At 33.8% G+C, this 19,254-nt stretch overlaps 1 protein-coding gene across 2 annotated transcripts in view; it reads right to left on the reverse strand.

The window, feature by feature from the left end:
* jp (junctophilin) overlaps positions 1-19,254 on the reverse strand; it is a 395,271-nt gene that overhangs the window by 25,960 nt on the left and 350,057 nt on the right. For both annotated transcript variants that reach the window (XM_068360777.1, XM_068360776.1), the window contains exon 2: positions 4,442-4,653. In XM_068360777.1, coding sequence (XP_068216878.1) covers positions 4,442-4,653 — 212 coding nt within the window. The remainder of the gene's footprint in view (positions 1-4,441; positions 4,654-19,254) is intronic.

Below are 19,254 nucleotides of genomic sequence, written 5' to 3' on the forward strand. Positions count from 1 at the left end.
TAAAATAGGCGTTTGTGCAGCTCTAATTATTAAACAGACAATAATGAAAGGTACTACTTTCTCCTTATCGGTTCAGCATCCTCTAATATCTAAGTTTGGAATTTTACATTAAACATTTCAATGCATAATATACTTGGCAGAACTGTGTCTGGATTCAACCAGTCTACTATCGAAACCTTTCTCTCAAGTGACTGCGAAGTGTTGAACGAGCATATGTCATCTCTCACATTGTTAATAGTCTGTTACAAACTATATGGAAGGACATTGGCCCAGGATAAGGATATGTTAAAAAATAAGCATGACAAGCTTAGAAGTTACTTACATTTTCAAAGATTTCTATGATATTCATTCGTTTAAACACAGTAATCGAGAACTGAAATTCTGTATTATGGGACATTAAGGATAACATCATTTACATAATCATCTAAAAATTTGAATGTAAATTAATCATTTACAAATTTGAATGTAAATTAATCATTTACAAATTTGAATGTAAATGAATCATTTACAAATTTGAATGTAAATGAATCATTTACTAATTTGAATGCAAATTAATCATTTACAAATTTGAATGTAAATTAATCATTTACAAATTTGAATGTAAATTAATCATTTGAAAACTTTAAGTAGATTAATCCTTTACTAAATTGATTACGTTAAAGCTTTGAATATCGCCCGATTACAATTTCATATCAAAATGGATTTTGGGATAGATGCCAATTATAGTGAATCTCGGGTCTCTTGATGAATCATGACCATTCCTAAAAGATTTATGAGGATAGTTTAAAGGCCACCCATGAATAGCAGAGGCAAGGGACAGTGACATTACCCTAGCAAGGAGGACAATACACCAGAGACTGAACATATATGCATATGATCAGCAACCAAGCCTCATCTCCAACTAAGCTAAAAACAGGGAGAGCCAGGAAATGGCTGCTGATGAATCAGCAGGTACGCTATAGGCTCCCCCCAAACCCCCAATCTTTGCTCACAAGGATGGTGAGATTGCAGCGACCAGAAAAGCTAACGAGTTTGAGCGGGACTCGAACCCCAGTCTAGCGATCACCAGCCAGGGCGTGATCAGGGACGTTACCTACAGGCCAAATTTTGACAAGCACAGTAACTCAACAGTAATGACGGACGTTTTTAATAATCGAAAAAACCGATTTTGGGTAAATTTAAGAGAAGAGCCACCCATATGTCGAATTTTCATTTCTGCAAACGAAGCTCTTAATGGAAACTGATAGCTACTAAGATTTAACACTACGTAACTCAATAAAATCAAAATTGTTAGGCATCAGTATTGTTGTACACTAAAAAAGGCTTCAAGTATTACATTAGACAGACATATAAAATCCCCTTTTCCAAGAACCCTAATTCTATCAACCTTGAGGAAACCAGCTAAAAAGGATAGACAAGTGCTATAACCGCATGAAAAAGGCTAGAAAAGTCATCAAAAACGCAATAAAAAGGCTAGAAAAGTCATCAAAAACGCAATAAAAAGGCTAAAAAAGTCATATAAATGCAATACAAAGGTTAGAAATATCATAAAAACGTAATAAAGAGTCTAGAAGTAAAAAAAAACCCAATGAAAAGGCTAGACAAGTCATAAAAACGCAATAAAGAGGCTAGAAAAGTCATAGAAACGCGATAAAAAGGCTAGAAAAGTCATAGAAACGCAATAAAAAGGCTAGAAGTCACAAAAACGCAATAAATAGGCTAGAAAAGTCATAAAAACGCAATGAAAAGGCTAGACAAGTCATAAAAACGCAATAAAGACGCTAGAAAAGTCATAGAAACGCGATAAAAAGGCTAGAAAAGTCATAGAAACGCAATAAAAAGGCTAGAAGTCACAAAAACGCAATAAATAGGCTAGAAAAGTCATAAAAACGCAATAAATAGGCTAGAAAAGTCATATAAATGCAATACAAAGGTTAGAAATATCATAAAAACGTAATAAAGAGTCTAGAAGTAAAAAAACGCAATGAAAAGGCTAGACAAGTCATAAAAACGCAATAAAGAGGCTATAAAAGTCATAGAAACGCGATAAAAAGGCTAGAATAGTCATACAAACGCAATAAAAAGGCTAGAAGTCACAACAACGCAATAAATAGGCTAGAAAAGTCATAAAAACGCAATGAAAAGGCTAGACAAGTCATAAAAACGCAATAAAGAGGCTAGAAAAGTCATAAAAAAGTAATAAAGAGGCTAGAAAAGTCATAGAAACGCAATAAAAAGGCTAGAAGTCACAAAAACGCAATAAATAGGCTAGAAAAGTCATGAAAACGCAATGAAAAGGCTAGACAAGTCATAAAAACGCAATAAATAGGCTAGAAAAGTCATAAAAACGCAATAAAGAGGCTAGAAAGGTCATAGAAACGCAATAAAAAGGCTAGAAGTCACAAAAACGCAATAAATAGGCTAGAAAAGTCATGAAAACGCAATGAAAAGGCTAGGCAAGTCATAAAAACGCAATAAATAGGCTAGAAAAGTCATAAAAACGCAATGAAAAGGCTAGACAAGTCATAAAAACGCAATAAAGAGGCTAGAAAAGTCATAAAAACGCAATAAATAGGCTAGAAAAGTCATAAAAACGCAATAAAAAGGCTAGAAGTCACAAAAACGCAATAAATAGGCTAGAAAAGTCATGAAAACGCAATGAAAAGGCTAGACAAGTCATAAAAACGCAATAAAGAGGCTAGAAGTCATAGAAACGCGATAAAAAGGCTAGAAAAGTCATAGAAACGCGATAAAAAGGCTAGACAAGTCATAAAAACGCAATAAAGAGGCTAGAAAAGTCATAAAAACGCAATAAAGAGGCTAGAAAAGTCATAGAAACGCAATAAAAAGGCTAGAAAGGTCATAGAAACGCAATAAAAAGGCTAGAAGTCACAAAAACGCAATAAATAGGCTAGAAAAGTCATGAAAACGCAATGAAAAGGCTAGGCAAGTCATAAAAACGCAATAAATAGGCTAGAAAAGTCATAAAAACGCAATGAAAAGGCTAGACAAGTCATAAAAACGCAATAAAGAGGCTAGAAAAGTCATAAAAACGCAATAAAGAGGCTAGAAAAGTCATAAAAACGCAATAAAAAGGCTAGAAGTCACAAAAACGCAATAAATAGGCTAGAAAAGTCATGAAAACGCAATGAAAAGGCTAGACAAGTCATAAAAACGCAATAAAGAGGCTAGAAAAGTCATAGAAACGCGATAAAAAGGCTAGAAAAGTCATAGAAACGCGATAAAAAGGCTAGACAAGTCATAAAAACGCAATAAAGAGGCTAGAAAAGTCATAAAAACGCAATAAAGAGGCTAGAAAAGTCATACGCAATAAAAGCAAGAATAAAAAGGCTAGAAGTCACAAAAATGCAATAAATAGGCTAGAAAAGTCATGAAAACGCAATGAAAAGGCTAGGCAAGTCATAAAAACGCAATAAATAGGCTAGAAAAGTCATAAAAAACGCAATGAAAAGGCTAGACAAGTCATAAAAACGCAATAAAGAGGCTAGAAAAGTCATAAAAACGCAATAAAGAGGCTAGAAAAGTCATAGAAACGCAATAAAAAGGCTAGAAGTCATAAAAATGCAATAAATAGGCTAGAAAAGTCATGAAAACGCAATGAAAAGGCTAGACAAGTCATAAAAACGCAATAAATAGGCTAGAAAAGTCATAAAAACGCAATGAAAAGGGTAGAAAAGTCATAAAAACGCAATAAAGAGGCTAGAAAAGTCATAAAAACGCAATAAAGAGGCTAGAAAAGTCATAGAAACGCAATAAAAAGGCTAGAAGTCACAAAAACGCAATAAAGAGGCTTGAAAAGTCATGAAAACGCAATGAAAAGGCTAGACAAGTCATAAAAACGCAATAAAGACGCTAGAAAAGTCATGGAAACGCGATAAAAAGGCTAGAAAAGTCATATAAACGCAATAATAAGGCTAGAAGTCACAAAAACGCAATAAATAGGCTAGAAAAGTCATAAAAACGCAATAAAAAAGGCTAGAAGTCATAAAAACGCAATAAAGAGGCTAGAAAAGTCATAAAAACGCAATAAAGAGGCTAGAAAAGTCATAAAAACGCAATAAAGAGGGTAGAAAAGTCATAAAAACGCAATAAAGAGGCTAGACAAGTAATCAAAACGCAATAAAAAGGCTAGAAAAGTCATTAAAACGCAATAAAAAGGCTAGACAAGTCATAAAAACGCGATAATAAGGCTAGAAGTCACAGAAACGCAATAAAAAGGCTAGAAAATCATAAAAACGCAATGAAAAGGCTAGACAAGTCATAAAAACGCTATAAAAAGGCTAGAAAAATAAAAAAAAACGCAATTAAAAGGCAAGACAAGTCATAAAACGCAATAAAAAGACTAGAGCTTATAAAAAGCTATAAAAAACTAGTTAAGGTTATTAAAATTATCATCATTCTGAAAATGTGAATTCCTTACCAGAATCGGCGTATGTCTCTGAGCCGTAGCCATCCTGGAGGCCGTTTGCCCAGGTGCCCTCGTACTTGGCTGCCGAAGAGGTCGATTGTCTGACTCCATAGCGCCCTTTGAAACCCTGAGTCCATTCGCCTCGGTACACCCAACGGCCTCGCGTCTCCACGCCTAGGCCATGGCGCTTGCCGTTCTGCCATTGTCCTTCGTAGGTGCTGCCACTGGAATTCATCAAATGGAATAGTGTTAGGCCTAGTTGAATCTTTGGAAGAGGATAGGCCTACACACACACACACACACACACACACACATATATATATATATATATATATATATATATATATATATATATATATATATATATATATATATATATATATATATATAAAACTTGCAAAGCTGCAACCCTAGTCGGAAAAGCAAGATGCTATAAGCCCAAGGGGCCCAACAGGAAGAAAATAGCCCAGTAAGGAATGAAAACACGGAAATCAATAAAAATCAGAAGTAATTAAAATTAAATATTTTACAAACAGTAACATCATTAAATCAGATCTGTCATATATAAGCTATAAAAACTTCAAAAACAAAAGAAATATGAAAAATAAGATAGAATAGTATGCCTGATTTTATATATATTGATAATTAAATTATAACTAAAACCTATGACATTTAAATATCTAAATTCTACCCATTAACCTAATGTTTCTTATAAAAACCATACCAACTGAGTTAAAGTTTTCCGACAAAAACACAAATCTCTATATGTTTTAAAAAGAGTACATTCACAAAACCTATGTTGGATGTTTAAAAGAGTGACACTCACTGCACATGGAGACTGTTTTGTGAAGTGTGCACAATCAAAATCTATGGGTCAATTTCGAATGATTATTACGCGATCTCGCTATAATTAAGACGTCTGATTTTTCTGTTTTGTTTGATCATTTTCCAATTCATTATTCCACGTCATGTGCCATTCTAACTATAAAATGCTTTATGATAGTTACATAATCGTTAGTGGGTAGTTTAATGTCTGGTTTCAGTTCCAGTTCAATCAGAATAGATGCTCACCCGAACGTCAGCCGGCCAAGCCCAACCCTTCACTGTAGCAGTGACCTCCCCAGTAAAAAAAAATGAAACTCACAGTCCCGGGATGGGATAGATCTGCTGCCATGCGAATGCTAGGCGAACACGTTACCACTGTGCTACCCAGGAGGCTAAAATTGCAATAGCATCCGATTTTTTATTACCAATAACCACGATATGAACAGGAATCCAGAATATTTCGTTATTTATCCATTAGAAATATAATTTATCAAGAGATTCTTTAATTTGCAAAACTATAGTCCATTTCTTTTAGCGAGGCATATTTGTATCGACCTGCAGCGGTGCCCTTTTAGCTCAGAAAAGTTTCCTGATCGCTGATTGGTTGGACAAGACAATTCTAACCAGTCAGCGATCAGGAAAATTGTCCGAGCTAAAAGGGCACCGCTGCGAGTCGGTGCAAATCTGTCTCGCTAAAAGAAATGGACTATAGTTGGTTCTTACGCGCATAACCTTTCAGTGCCTCTATGACAAACTTATGATTCATAGTATCTTCAATTCTTTTATCAATGTCAATTGCAAATTAATCTTGCAATTCTATCATTATTACTACAAAATATTTCTATGTTACCTTGTTATTGAAGATTACCTGGCCCTTGTGGCCAAACACGGACTCTTGCAATTACGTAGCTCGTATATTACCTGCTAGATCTTTTATTCTTGTTACTTACATGCATTAATAGAGTTTTTATACTATTAAATATAAAAAAAGGAGGGTTACTTGAAGAGTGAAGACAGGAAAAAAACCGCGCTCATATGAACACGGGTAAGGTAACTAAGGTTCGCCGAACTCTAGCTGGCTCGTTGGCAGCGTCACAGTTACCATGGAGATGTCCTTGTGAAGTGCTTCAACGGCTAAGCAACCCGGGATTTAGAGAAAAGCATTTTGTGCACGTTTCAATTTTGTCATCATCACTGTTAGATGGGAAGTTTCCAAAAGATACCGGGAGGGTAATTATATATATTTGTGTGTAATTTCTACATGTGGCATACCGATGTGTATATATATACTGTGTATATATATATATATATATATATATATATATATATATATATACAGTATATATATATATATATATATATATATATATATATATATACAGTATATATATATATATATATATATATATATATACAGTATATATATATATATATATATATATATATATATGTATATATTTATGTATATATGTGTATATATATGTATATATATACATATATATATATATATATAAATATATATATATATTTATATATATATATGTGTATATATATACATATATATATATATATATATATATATATATATATATATATATATATATATATATATATAATGTGTGAGTCCATGAGAGTATCACAGTTTTTTTTTTACCTTACAAGGTTATAAAGCTGTTGGTGTATTATTAACATTATTCAACACCGTTCTTTATGTAATTGTTATTATTTAACATTAGTCAATCTTTATGTACCATTTTTATTATCTAACATCGTGTTAGTGCATAATTTTCATTATTCAAGATAGTGATGAAGATGCTAATGTATAATCAATATAATTTAACATTGTGATGAATTGTTACTATCAATCTAATTTAGCATTACGATGATATAGGGAAAAATTAATATAAAACAAGAGGGTTTCGAGATCAATAATATTTCAACTCCAAAAAAAACAAATAATTAAACAAGCAAACAGACTAAACCACAAAACCAAGATCTTATGTAGAGGTAATAAGTTGAAAATGTAATTACTTCCCTGAGGTAATGCTGGCAGTGCCATAGATCTTGGTGCTTCAGACTCTAGACTATAGTTTAAGAGCTCTTCTATTTGTTTTTTCCGATGTTGTTTACACATCTATTGCACGTACGTAATAAGAAGTATTACCTCACCCACTATTACTATTATTACTATCATCATCATCATCATCATCATCATTATCATTACTATTATTATTATTATTGTTATCATCATCATCATCATCATCATCATTATTATTATTATTATTATTATTATTATTATTATTATTATTATTATTATTACTATTATTTAAGCTACAACGCTAGTAGGAAAAGCAGGATGCTGTAAGTCCAAGGGCTCCAAAAGGGAAAATAGCCTGCAGTCAGGAAAGGAGACGAGGAAACAAATAAACTATAAGGGAAGGATTGAACAAATAAAATAAATAATTTAAGAATAGTTATACAATTATATTAGATCTTTCATACATAAACTATGAAAACTTCAAAAAGACAAAAGGAAGAGAAATAACATGGAATAGAATATTTGTGTGTCTATTCATATATTATACAATCAATGTTTTTCTGCATGTTTCTCTTCTTCACCCGAATAATAATTATATTTCAGTGGTTATTAACCTCGAACTATCTGGATGAGACCCGAAATAGCACCCACACAAGGAGGCAGAGCCAATTGGGTTTGGAAAGGTAACAGAAAACCATCGTAGGTCTCTTCACCTAAGTTAAGCATCCTTGCGGGAATTGCAATCACGATAGCAAAGGGCATGTGGGTCAGGGTTGCCAGTTTGGCCTTTTTCCAGGCCACAAAACCTAAAATTTGGCCTTTTTATTTTAATTTGGTTGGCCTTTAGTAATATGAAAAAGGGGTGTCTTAAATACTATATATTTGGCCTTTTTCTACTAATGGGTTGGCCTTTTAAAGCTTCTGTTGATTAAAAGTTGGCCTTTTCTCATCTATAAAACCTGGCAACCCTGATGTGGGTAGACAGCTTCATGACAAAATACTTTCCTAGAACCGGAAGCTGGCTGAACACACTATATAAGGAGAAACTTAGTGATGATAAGTGAATGCCAATAACTAAGCAACTTGGTTGGATGGTTTTAGATTGGACCCTCTTACAAGGGGATCACGGGCTCTTGCATGAAGGTAGCCCATACGTAAGATGAGTTTGTGAAAAAGTCAGATCATATCAAAATACGAAGGACGGAAAAGATGATGATGGGATGACAGCAGCATGACGACCAAGGCCGGAGTCAGAAGTTCAGACGAGGCCTCCCCAAACCCGGTACTTATTCAGTCCTATAGATATTTTTTTATTTTTTTTATTGAAGGTCCGAAACGGAATTACTTAGCAACTATTATCTGAATCTAAAGTATCTAGACCTCATAAGTGATCTTGACGCACTTCAGCGATGCTCACTTAAGGACTGCGAATAGAGGGACGTTTGGAAGTGCGATTCTGACAGGGACAAGAGGTGCGGAAATGATTACGTTCATCTCACAGATGTTTATTTTCGCAGAGCGGAAGGAATCGCTTTTAAAACAACTCTCGCATACTTACGTTGCCTCTCTCTCTCTCTCTCTCTCTCTCTCTCTCTCTCTCTCTCTCTCTCTCTCTCTCTCTCTCTCTCTCTCTCTCTCTCTCTCTCTCTCTCTCTCTCTCTCTCTCTCTCATCTACCAGTTTTTTATTTTCGTTTTTATCTGATTTTCTTTATTTGTATGTGTGACGGTCTCTCGCTGTTTTATCTCTTTCTGTCTGAACCCTGAGTCCACCCTTCGACTCTCTCTCTTTCTCACTATTCCTTTACTTTTCATAGTTAACATACATACAGGGTAAAAGGATGACCTCTCTCTCTCTCTCTCTCTCTCTCTCTCTCTCTCTCTCTCTTCTCTCTCTCTCTATATATATATATATATATATATATATATATATATATATATATATATATATATATACATCTACATATATAAATAAACATATATACATATACGTATATACATTATATATAATTATATACATATATATATATATATATATATATATATATATATTAAATTACAAACTCCTTTTCAAATACAATACAGATGATCGTAAGTGCCAAAAAAAAAAAAAAAAAAAAGTAAGAACAGCCTTGTCAAAATCTCCCCTTCATCTGCAATTCGTCCTTCGATTCTTCTCCCGTGAAACAAACAAACGATTATACCAAGGCTTCGGCATCCCCTCGTATAAATACCCCCTAAGATTGCCCCCCCCCTCCCCCCACCCCCAACGCTGACTCAGGTAGAAATGAATGTTGGTAATTATTTTTGGCAAGCCAGTCATTCGAGCCATTGCACAACTAATTTATGCGGTTTAGTTCGCAATGGTATTATCTTGATTATCTCGATTTCATGTACATGACATTGGATGGTGAAATAGAGAAATGAATAAATTAAGAGTTGATGGATCGAATAACCGGAATATTTTCCAGACAGAAAAATATTGATAACAATGATTTTGGGTTCAACGAGTTGTCACTTTCAAAATGAAAAATCAATGAACTATCAGATATATATATATATATATATATATGTATATATATATATGTATATATAATATATATATGTGTATATATATATATATATATATATGTATATATATATATATATATGTATATATATATATATATATATGTATATATATAAATATATATATATATATATATATATACATATATATATACATATGTATATATATATATATAAATATATATATATATATATATATACGTTGATGTATAAATTTGTAACATGTCCATTAAAAAAAAATAGAAATGAATTATCACGAAGGCGTTGGTTTGACCTCGATTATAAGTAAAACAAACTATTAGTCTACAGTAATACGTAACGCTGTGTCAAATTAAACAGATATCGCTCTTAATAACCTAGTCGGTAGAGTTAATGTTTCAATTTGTTTCAACATACAGTTAGTGGTTAGAAATCTGCCCTGTAAAGAAGTACCCTCCTTGAATATTTATTCTCAAAATATGGTGAATTTGATATAGTAAACTTTAGTATATATATATACATATATATATATATATATATATATATAAATATATATATATATATATATATATATATATACAACAAAAACAACTGCAGCCGTTACTAGTCCACTATTATTATTATTATTATTATTATTATTATTATTATTATTATTATTATTATTATTATTATCATTGTTAAACTACAACCAAAGTTGGAAAAGCAGAATGCTATATCCTCAGGGGTTCAAACAGGGAAAATAGTCCAGTGAGGAAAGGAAACAAGGAAAAATAGAATATAATACGAGTAACGACATCAATATAAACATCTCCTATATAAACTATGAAAACATTAACAAAACAAGAGGAAGAGAAAGAAGATAGAATAGTGTGCCCGAGTGTACCCTCAAGCAAGAGAACTCTAAACCAAAACAGAGGAAGACCATGGTACAGAGGCTATGGCACTACCCAAGACTAGAAAACAATAGTTTGATTTTGGAATGTCATTCTTCTAAAAGAGCTGCTTACCCTAGCTAAAGAGTCTCCTCTACCATTACCATGAGGAAAGTGGCCACTGAACAATTACAGTGCAGTAGTTAACCCCTTGAGTGAAGAAGAATTGTTTCGTAATCTCAGTAATGTCGGGCGTATGAGGACAGAGGAGAATATGTAAGAATATGCCAGACTAACCGTAACCAGAGAGGAGGATCCAATGTAGTACTGTCTACCAGTCAAAGGACCCTCATAACTCTCTACAGGATAAAGGCCCAATACATGTCTATTTGAGTTTGTGGTTTGGCTATTATCATATTCACGCTGGAGTGTGGACTGGTGATGGCGGGAGGCTTTTGTCTGATCGCTTACAGCAAACCAAACTAGTATGGGGGACCCTGGCCGGTACAGATTGGCTGATCATGGCGATACGCAAACCCCTTCACCACGTTAAGGTATCCCCTATCGGACAGATGTGTTTGTGTGTGTGTGTATATATATATATATATATATATACACACATTTATATATATATATATATATATATACATACATATATATATGTATATACACACACATTTATATATATATATATATATATATATATCCATAGAGTAGACCAGTGAACAAAATCTCAGACTGCGCTAGTATCTTAATAAAGATTCCTGAAAATACTGGAATTGGAATGTGTCAGCAGAAGTCGGGTCATTCGTGGTCAAGTGTGGCGATATTGATGGTTTTGGATATATCTATCTGGAATGAGAAAGCGGGTACCGTGACCTATCAAACTAGCAGATCTAGGACACCTCTCTTAGGAAAAAGGTATTCCCTTCTCTCTCTCTCTCTCTCTCTCTCTCTCTCTCTCTCTCTCTCTCAACTTGTACTTATAGTGAAGAGTTGTTCTATGATGTTCACGTTCCACTCTGTTTTATGAAATGAAGAATACTGAACATGCTTAATAGGTTCATGAACAATTAAATTGTGTTTATTTATCCGCTATAAATTTTCTTATTAAAAAAAGTCCATCTCATTACAGTATGTCGATGCGATATTGAAATATTTAGAAGTTAACTTATCGTAATTTTCAGTATACTGTACGGTACAGTTCACACACTCACACACACATATGTATATATATATATATATATATATGGAGAGAGAGAGAGAGAGAGAGAGAGAGAGAGAGAGAGAGAGTCACTACGAAATCCTACCTTCTATGGGAAACTGATATGAGAATGTATTGCATTTCTACCTCTCAAGAATCGTTTCATTATAAAGCTTCTAACCACTAACCCATTGAATGAGAACTCTGGTCATCCCTATCCACCCTAACTCAACAAGGCTAGAACATCGGTCAACCTCTCAAGAACTCTCCTAGCTCCGCTATGGCATTATGCAGAACGGTCTCCAAACCTTTTGCAGCTCCTGATAGAGTCTCTAAGAGAACCCTCTCTACATAACAGACAACCCACTTCAACACCTACCACAAGCTATAGCTTTTCTATGATTGCACGCCTGAAGACTACCCAATACTTCTTTGCAAAAAGGTTGTCTTTTTTTTTTTGGTTCCTTGGTGTCAAAATGCTTTGCACATATTGTGCACCTATTATCTTTATGTTGTGCACCTAAAGTTTCAACGGAACCTACTCTAATCATCCTCCTTGGTTATAACAAGTTATGCTTCAGCTGGTTAAGCGAGCGTTGTAATCCTTGGACCAATTTGACGAATTATGGAAACTCTGAAGTTTAAAGTTTCTTATGAGATAAGAAAAATATTTCATTATAATTCATTGATCTTATTCCTTTATATTTTAACATCACATTTCACTTATGTTCAGAGTATCAGTTTCAATTTGATTATCCCTAATCAAGGAACCTTATAAAAGAAACTTCTGAGAAAGAAGGCATATTTAATATGAGATAACACATAAAAGTTATATGAAGTATAGTAGAGTGCGCCACTGGTAGTTTATTAGCAACTTTAAACAGAATTGGGCATGTTTAGCACTTGGGCGGGTGACTATTAAGAAAACACTTACGTTCTCAACACAATAACCAATTGAATATTCTTACAGGAAAACGAGGTATCATGATATATATATATATATATATATATATACATACATACGTACTGTATGTTTAAATCCACAGGAAACCGGAAAGTGAAAGACCAGGTACCAAGCGCTTTCGTGTATTACGTAAACTTCTTCAGGGTACGTGCAGTTTTGTGACTGATAAGTAATATATATATATATATATATATATATACATATATATAATTAATAAAGAAATACAAAAATGTTGTTAATTCAGGTACCTAATGTTACCAGTGGATATGATAGTGATGACGTCATGACTTCCCTCGACATATTTACTTTGGAAAATGCAGACTCTCCCGGGCCAAACACACCATCACACATCATAACAGAAAATAGACTTTACTCAGAGATGATGTTCTTCTGTCCCGAAATCTGACAAAAAAATTATCATAAAATGGAGCTTTCAAAATGTCTACAGTTTTACTGAATACACCACCCTAATAATAATAATAATAATAATAATAATAATAATAATAATAATAATAATAATAATAATAATCATAATCATAATAAAGACGAATAACATAACGTTTAAGTTATAGAGTCTTTTGTTTTAATGAGCAATCAATTTGTTTTAGACTTTAAAAAAAAGAAAAAAAAGAAAAAAAAATGTTCCATTGAAATTTCGTTGGGTTTCGAAAGAATTGTCATTTCAAGTGATTCAAAATAACTGAAAACAACTGACGACTGGAAGACTACTTAATCTTAAAGTGTATCAAAAACTAAAGAAATCCATTTACGAGTTTTCCATTTTACTAACAAATGAAGGTTTATATATTTTCTTCTCCATTCCAATTTTATGGTTTTAATTTCATAGCTAGAATTGTTTTTAAATTATACAATTCAAATAACCTATTACTAACAACAATAGGCTCTATAGTGAATACTGAGTTGGATAAAAGGAAAAACCAGGGCTTAATTTCATGAAGTGGAAAAAAAAACACATCACAATTGCATTAGAATAACCTACGGTAATAATACGCCAGATTTAACAAACTCATACCCCTATCTGTACTTACAAATCGTGACGGTAATGAAAGCTAAGTGAACTGATCATTTTGAAGAATCACTTTATTTACTCTTGTTTAATATATCCTTTCTCCCACCACTCTTAGCTGCAATCTACTTTACTAACCAAACACAGTTTTCACTCACAAGAAGAATTCTTTTCTTCCATATGACTGGCTTCCGTCCCAGCATGCTATCAACCTTGGAATTCTCGCTAGTCAGCAGAGACCAGTATCAATTAACCAAGAGCTAGACACACACAAACACGCACAAAGAGAGAGAGAGAGAGAGAGAGAGAGAGAGAGAGAGAGTTTTTCAACTTAGCGAAGGTTACTTTTAACTAATGTGTAGTATATTTAAAGCATAAAAAAACTGTTTCCATGTGCTTCAGATTAATTATGTGACTGATGGAAGATTGAGGTGTGTTACATATCGAAGTGTTCCTTCCTCTGTTTTAACCTACTTAAAAACTGATAATGATTCGTATAACAGTTATCTCTTTATTCTATACATTATTTATTTCTAATTTCAGCAGATGCCTTTTCAAACATCTTTTAATCATTCATATTTTTATTTCCCCTCACTCTAGAACCGATGGATAACCATCCTCTTTGGCCTTTTAGAAAACTGACTTCGTCATCGTCAGCGAGATGGGTACGAAACGGCCCAGCTGGTTCCAATACTCTCAGGGTCTCGAGTGCACACACACAGGTCTAAAGAGAGCGATACTCTGTCAATATTTGTGTGAGAGCTTGTATGTAAGCACTGGTATCCTTAAAAAAAGATATGAAATATTTAGTTCATGAATATACGATGACCAAGACAACATATTCTGTTGATTTTGTGTTGGTGTGTCCTCACAAGATAAGGATCCTTTGTTTCATGAATAGGTAATTTTAAAGAGAGAAGATTCTCTGAGTATATATTTAGAATTTCAGTTCTACGTGTGTTTGTATCAGAGTTTTTGTTTCGTGACCATACGATTACAGAGGAGATTCTGTTTGTACTTCTGCGCATGTGGCGATGTCAAAAGAGGCAATCCAGTGTATGTTTACGATGCTGTTCATGTTTGTTTATTTGTTCTTACTGTAAACAAGAATCTTTGCTTCATGAATGTAAGTCACCAAAAGAGACGATCCAATCTATGTCCGCTTTTGTACGTGTGTAAGCACGTACGAGTTCGTGCACGTGTTTACACTTGGTGTAGGTGGGAGGTGAATAGTTCTACAGCCTTAGTCCTTTAAAGTGTGACGGGGGATGAGAGCGAATAACTTCCGGTGCAGACAATCAATATCTGCGGGGCTCTCTTTAATGCAACGCTGTCATCTCGTTTCCGTGTTTTGCGTGAACCGTTTCCTGTTACACACACATGCGGACAATCTCTCGCTTGCATAATGACGCAATTTCTTAAACTCATAGATAATTGCATTATGCGTTTAGCAATTTGATGACAGACGCCATTAGGAAAAACAAAAGTCTTTGATGCAGATAGAGGAAAGAGCTGCATTTAAAGGTTTAAAGGTCGCTCATGAATGGCAAAGGTATGGGGCAGTTTTATTGCCCGATCAAGCAGGACAATGCCCTAGAGACAGACCATATATACATATGATCAGCACCCAAGTGCCCTCACCATCCAAGCTAGGACCAAGGTGGGCCAGGCAATGGGCTGCTGATGACACAGCAGATAGATCTATAGGCTCCCGCAAAGCCCCCATCCTTAGCTCACAAGGATGGTGAAGGTGCAGCGACCAAAGGAACTAAAGAGTTTGAACGGGACTCGAAAATATTCAAGTCGATCCATGTGTAGGACTAGTAAAGATGATGTGTTATTTGATTTTCAAGTTTGGCTAATCACATGGAATACCTCCAGAATTACAGCGAGGTACTGCTCTTCTCTGGTGCAACTTCTTCCCCACCGTTACTCCCATATTGAGGGGTCAGTTGACGTATGCGCCCTCTCCAATGCCTTCTATCAAAGGCATCCTCTTCCACCAAACCTCTTCTCTCCATATCATCCTTCACCTTATCTCGCCATCTAATTCTCGGCCTCCCTCTTGATCTTTTCCCCTTAATAGGTTCTACCCAAGCACTCCTCACTCCCTCCTCTTATCTGGTACAACTTTACACTTCATTTACAGTACTTCCAAGATATCTTTTCGCTTCTCTCTCCAGACTTCAGGGTTTCTTGACAACTGAAGTATTTCTTACTTTGTTAAGCCAACTCTATCACTTCCTTTGAGGCCAAGAAAGTTCAAAAGTTCAAACTTGCAGCAAATCTTTTTATGCTGATCAGGCTGATATAAGTCTCTTTTATAGTTTATATATGAAAGATATGTTTTAATGTTGTTACCGTTCGTTAAATAATTTATTTTACTTATCTCTTCTCATATACAGCAGTTTATCGATTTCCCTATTTCCTTTCCTAACTGGGCTCTTTTTTTTCCTGTTGGAGCCCTTGGACTAATAGCATCCTAATATTCCAACTAGCGTTGTAGCTTATCTAGTAATAATAATAATAATAATAATAATAATAATAACCAATTCCAGCTGTCCCTTTTATACAAACCAAAAAAATCTTCTTACCAAGATTAAGCTTTAAAAAGTTACCTTAAATACATAAACGAACTTAAAACCACGCATTTTCTTGCATAAATACGCAGACCTTCAAAGTATGCATTGCTTTTTTCTTTCCATTTAATGCTGACATTATAAGAGCTCCGGGTCTTTCCTTTCACAAAGCCATAAATTACAATAAAAAATGCCACGTGCCACTCAAACATGATTGCGTGATGTGATCGATGTCTGTTAAAAGAGCTCACGTGCTCCGCCTCATTTGAAAAGAAGAATCGCCAAGGTCATAACTTTTTATTGAGAGAGAGAGATAGAGAGAGAGAGAGAGAGAGAGAGAGAGAGAGAGAGAGAGAGATAATATCTATACTCATTCTTTTTTAATCAGGCGCATTTGCACCGACTCGCAGCGGTGCCCCTTTTATCTCGGAAATGTTTCCTGGTATCTGATTGGTCAGAATTATCTCTTCTAACCAATCAGCGAACAGGTAACGTTTCCGAGCTAAAAGGGCACCCATTGCGAGTCGGGGCAAATCTGCCTCACTAAAAACAATTGACTGTAGTTATTATCACTTCAGAGCAAGTCACAGATATGAAGGCTAATACTCTTGATTAAAACCTGTCCGAATAAAATATGGCAACACGGAAGAAAACTATGTTTGTTTCAAGGTTTTCGACAACTTAAAATTAATTTTCTGCCTGATTTTTAACAAAATCTCCCACAAGAAATATATCAGAATTACCACTATTGTCCTTTGAATAGGGAGATAACTCTGATTGGAATTGAGTAATTTGGCATTAATAAAACTGCAGATTGCTTTGCATTAATACTCTGAGAGTATCATTGGGAAAATAATTAAATGAAATAACCTTTTTCAATTAAACTTCACCATTATTGAAGAGTTAGTGTGCAAGACCCGTCAAAATGACGGCTGAATATTTAGATAAGATATACAAATACACACATTCAACTATTCCCAACACCATCTTTCTTAACTACAACCCCTCTCAGCAGGGTATGACTTCTGCCTCCTCACTCTGCCAGAGGTACCGAGAGAGACCAGTAACTAGTTCTACGTCTTGCAAGTAAGCGTGACCGGAAATATATAATCATATGTGTATATATATATATATATATATATACATATGCATCCATATACATACATATATATGTATATATACATATATATAATACATATACATAAACATTCATAAATACATATCTATATATGTGTGTATATATAATATATATATATATATATATATATATACACACACAACCACACAAATTATCTAATTCTCATAAACCATCCTCTTTCTAATAGCTCGAAATTTATATTGGATATAACTAGTAAAGAATAAATGGCCAAACGGATTCTTTCTTTACTAAGGCTATGCTGGAATCTTCTCGGGGATTTCAACATTTTGTGAGAGAAAAAAAAAAAAAAATCTTCGCTCAAACTGGATTGGACGATACTTGCAGTTAGTTTCAGCTTTGATGTAAATAATTCAAGAGATTTCTAGGAATCGTCTGGAAGCACGTGAGAGGATAGGCGTTCAATTTACACCAATAAATTTTATGATTATTAAGGACGTAAATAAAACTCTCTCTCTCTCTCTCTCTCCTCTCTCTCTCTCTCTCTCTCTCTCGTAAAATATCTTGCATGACAATCTATATGTTTTAATAATCGATTAAATTTCTTAAATATTAAGAACGTAAATAAAACTCTCTCTCTCTCTCTCTCTCTCTCTCTCTCTCTCTCTCTCTCTAAAATTGAATATATTAAAAGTGATTAAAAATAAAGGATAGATGAATAATAGAACTCATTCTTTATACACTTAGTTAACGGGAAAGTATCACATCAAAAGAGTAATATGCCATAGAGAGAGAGAGAGAGAGAGAGAGAGAGGAGAGAGAGAGTTTTATTTGCGTTCTTGATAATTACGAAATTTATCGATTATTAAAACCAATAGAATATCATGCATGATGTTTTAAGAGAGAGAGAGAGAGAGAGAGAGAGAGAGGAGAGAGAGAGAGAGAGTTTTATTTGCTTTCTTAATAATTACGAAATTTATCGATTATTAAAACAAATAGAATATCATGCATGATGTTTTACGAGAGAGAGAGAGAGAGAGAGAGAGAGAGAGAGAGAGAGAGTTTTATTTGCTTTCTTAATAATTACGAAATTTATCGATTATTAAAACCAATAGAATATCATGCATGATGTTTTACGAGAGAGAGAGAGAGAGAGAGAGAGAGAGAGAGAGAGAGTTTTATTTACGTTCTTAATATTTAAGAAAATTATCCATTATTAAAACAAATAGAATGTCATGCAAGATATTTTACTAGAGAGAGAGAGAGAGAGAGAGAGAGAGAGAGAGAGAGAGAGAGTTTAATTTACGTTACTAATAATCATAAAATTTATCGATTATTAAAAATTAGAATGTCATGTAAAATGTTTTTACAATAAATGTATCGACTAAAATAAAGGAAGTAACTTAAAAAAGCCCGAAAAATAATTGAAACTTAAATGAACACAGCAAAAGGCTTTAAATAAACGGAAACTTCTCATGAAAACATAACACATTTTGAAAGTTGCAAAGAAACTGACATTTCCTGCAATTTGATAAATATGTCGCAAATAAATATATATGGAAGATTTAATATAATGTTACTATTCTTAAATATTTTATTTTGATTGCTCATTACTTCTCTTGTAGTTTATTTGTTGCCTTGTTTCCTTACCTAACTGGATTATCTTCCCATGTTG

This window comes from Palaemon carinicauda, chromosome 37, assembly GCF_036898095.1.
Source record: "Palaemon carinicauda isolate YSFRI2023 chromosome 37, ASM3689809v2, whole genome shotgun sequence".
NCBI lineage: Eukaryota > Metazoa > Arthropoda > Malacostraca > Decapoda > Palaemonidae > Palaemon > Palaemon carinicauda.